Source organism: Sinocyclocheilus grahami, unplaced genomic scaffold (assembly GCF_001515645.1).
Source record: "Sinocyclocheilus grahami isolate Dianchi unplaced genomic scaffold, SAMN03320097.WGS_v1.1 scaffold120.1, whole genome shotgun sequence".
In the NCBI taxonomy this organism is placed as follows: Eukaryota; Metazoa; Chordata; class Actinopteri; order Cypriniformes; family Cyprinidae; genus Sinocyclocheilus; species Sinocyclocheilus grahami.
In genome coordinates this window covers 250,715-253,811 of record NW_015505299.1, presented here as the reverse complement: position 1 = coordinate 253,811, position 3,097 = coordinate 250,715, and the positions used below count along the sequence as shown (strand labels likewise).

Sequence of the window (3,097 nt, the reverse complement as noted above, 5' to 3'; positions counted from 1 at the left end):
AATTTATGGAACCATTTGCATATTCAGCAGATCTACACCTGAGGGATACGTCAGATTCTTAGTTCAAACACACCTTTGTAAAAAGGTGTCACTGATACTTAATGTATCAATTAATAAGACTAAGTTTGATACTTGCAAGTCTCGTCTGTCTGAAAATAGATTCCTGATGCAATCTTAAGGCTCAAGATCTTGCTGAAGTTGGTTGATGAGAAAGAACCAGTTTGAGTCAGAGGATCTTGGTGAAATTGAAAGGACAAGGCCGAGGCCTGGCACGAGCTTAGCGTTTCCGGAAGCGTTTTTCTTACATCCTCTCAGAATTAAAACAAACCACCGACTGGGAGGGTCCCTGGAGCAGGGCCTTTAAGGTCGGAGAAGATCCCCGCCTTTCAAGATGGGCTTGTCCAATGAGAAAGATGGAAATTCCGAGCGGGAGGTGGCAATTGCTGGAGGGTTTTACGACCCTTTGTCTCTAAGCATGGTAATTTGCAAATGGACTTGAATCGAAATTACTAAAGATTCTCAGGACCCTAATATATATTGCCTATGTACCAATATATAATATACACGCTTGTTTCGATCATAAGAAGGCGAATTCATAGATACTAGACAAGGTAGGATTACAAATAGTGAAAGGATGATAGGAGTGTGTTTCGATTATAAACCTGCATCACAGTATACAATTTCAAAGACAAAATACACGATGACAATAATATACCCAATGACCTGAAGGATCATGTGTGTTCATTCAAAGAAAGGTTTTCCTATTAATTAATTAGCAAAGAAAAGTCCTTCCCTTGTGGATTTTCCTTATGGGCAAGGAAGCGATTTTCTTCACCTAAATTCCAGGAGGTCGTAAATGTATCGGGTGTCAGGGTTGCCATGGAACCAGGGGCCTGTTCGGCTCCCTGGGGTGTTACAGAGTATTTGTTAAATCTAGCTAACAAAATATATATTGTGTGTTTGAGTGGTCCAGACGCTACATTATGGAGACATTTGACTGAAGGAGGCAATCCAATACCTGTTCCGATGCACAGACAGACACACAGTTAAGCTCTTTTTGTATCCATTAATTCATTTGGAACAAATTGGTCACTGACTAGAGTCATGTTGCCAAGACAGGGCAATTCAAAACCAGTCGCATGTTTGGTAAATGGAACTCATGCTATCCATTATCATTCTATACAAACGTAAACTTCTGTTAATCAAAGTTAAAGGTGAAAAGTGTATTTTTTAATGGTAAACTTCCTTTCTTGCTTTCTAAAGAGTGTAACACTGTGGCTCTGTGGTGCTTTCAAAACATTGTTTGAGTGGCACGACATGTCAAATTCTGGCTCAACCAATGGCATGGGTTTGGGGAACTTGGACTGCCTTTTTTATCCAAACAATGGCAGACACTGTTGTGCAGTGTAGTTTTCCTAGTGTTTGGGAAACCTGCTTGAAAATAAAGCATTTTTATTCCTTTTTGTGTCAATCTTCTCTTTAAATTAAGAGTTCACCCAAAAATGAACATTCTGTCATTATTTACACACCTTTGTGTCATTCCAAAACTGTATGACTTAATTTCTTCTGTCGAACATAAAGGAAGATATTTTGAGAATTATCTTGTAAGCCAGTGGGCACCAAAACTGTATGGTTACCAACATTCTCCAAAATATCTTCAACAGAAGAAAAAAGTCATCATACAGGTTTGGATTCTGTGTTATGATTCGGACTTCAGTGTGTGACTTATCATAATATATATCATAATAATCTCATTCCATTTGATACATTTTTACACAAATCATAGCATTGACTGCATTCATCAAGCCCAACCATTTAACACTGTTTTCAAAGTATTTGTAATGATATAATAAACGATAAAGAAATAAAACAGCTGTGTTAATGTGTGATTTGAGCATTAGCACATCTTTTTATTGACTCTTGATTGAAAAATAATTTTAAAAAAATTGTTAAGAACTTCAAATTTTGTACTCCATTCATGGGAAGTGTTTAAGAATAAACCGGTTTAGTTTGTTTTTCAGTGTTTATTGTCCATAGATTATTGACCTTTAGCAAAAAATAAGACTCAAACTGGCCTATAGTGAAGCACCTGAGATCCTCCAGAGAGCCCAGAAGTCTTAGAAGAAGAGTGTTTCCTTACCTTCAGCTCTGGGATGTGGATTCTGGAGCTCGTGGCCAGACCGGTTTTGGCTGAGACCCGTTTGAGTTTCTCTAAAGACTGACAGCTGATTTTATCCAGAGGAACCGAGATCAACCAGAACTCCATAACGGTCGTTCTTCTCACCTGTGACAGCAGTCTGTGACTTAGAATGAGTCCAATTATGAATTCTAGTGGACGCACATTGACCAGCTGCTGACTGTATCACTGGTTTGCTGACTACAGTGTCTGAGCAGATTAGGTTTCTCAGACAGACGAGCACAATTCTCATGTTCTAAAGACACTACAGTTTTATGATGAGAGTAAATTAGGAAATAACTCATCGAGATGAGCTGAAGAAATGTCTGTGAGATCCATCTTCAGATTTTACGAAACTCAGTAGTGTGTATGGTTCTGTCACAGAATTGAACTGATAATTCAGCACATTCAGCAAACCAATTATATTGATTTGTTTATATTTAATTAATGAACATTTATCTTTAATCTAATGAACATCTTTAACAAAAACAGTTCTACAAGTTCATCAATACATGTAGAACAAGTAACGAGCAACTCACATAGATTCTCACTTTCCTGTGGTTAGTCATGTTTACTGTGTGTTTTGCACAGGCAGGTGTCTGAAGCTCACATACAATAGTGAATAAATGAAGATAAAATGTAGTATTATAAAACTGAATTATAAATTAAATAATAGGATAGAGGTAAGTGAATGAAGTATACATACTTCATGAGGTATATGAAGTAAGGCATGTAAAGTGATCATTGTTACAGCATTGTGAGAGAACAGGTGTTGCGTGCAAACATTGCCATAATGAGAGACACACGCTCTTCTCACATTGCATTCCGTGATGCTGAAATTGTTTCACGCCACGTTTTTTAAGCATCATTATATGCTTAGTTTGGATGTGTTCATTGTTTTAGTGCTCAATGCATGCACCA

General features: G+C 37.5%; 1 protein-coding gene across 1 annotated transcript in view; it reads right to left on the bottom strand.

Annotated features, from left to right (window-relative positions):
- LOC107589777 (V-type proton ATPase subunit C 1-B-like) overlaps positions 1-2,266 on the bottom strand; it is a 35,565-nt gene extending 33,299 nt beyond the window's left edge. Inside the window, exon 1 of the mRNA XM_016278306.1 lies at positions 2,141-2,266. Coding sequence (XP_016133792.1) covers positions 2,141-2,266 — 126 coding nt within the window. The remainder of the gene's footprint in view (positions 1-2,140) is intronic.
- Between the last annotated feature and the right edge of the window lie 831 nt (positions 2,267-3,097).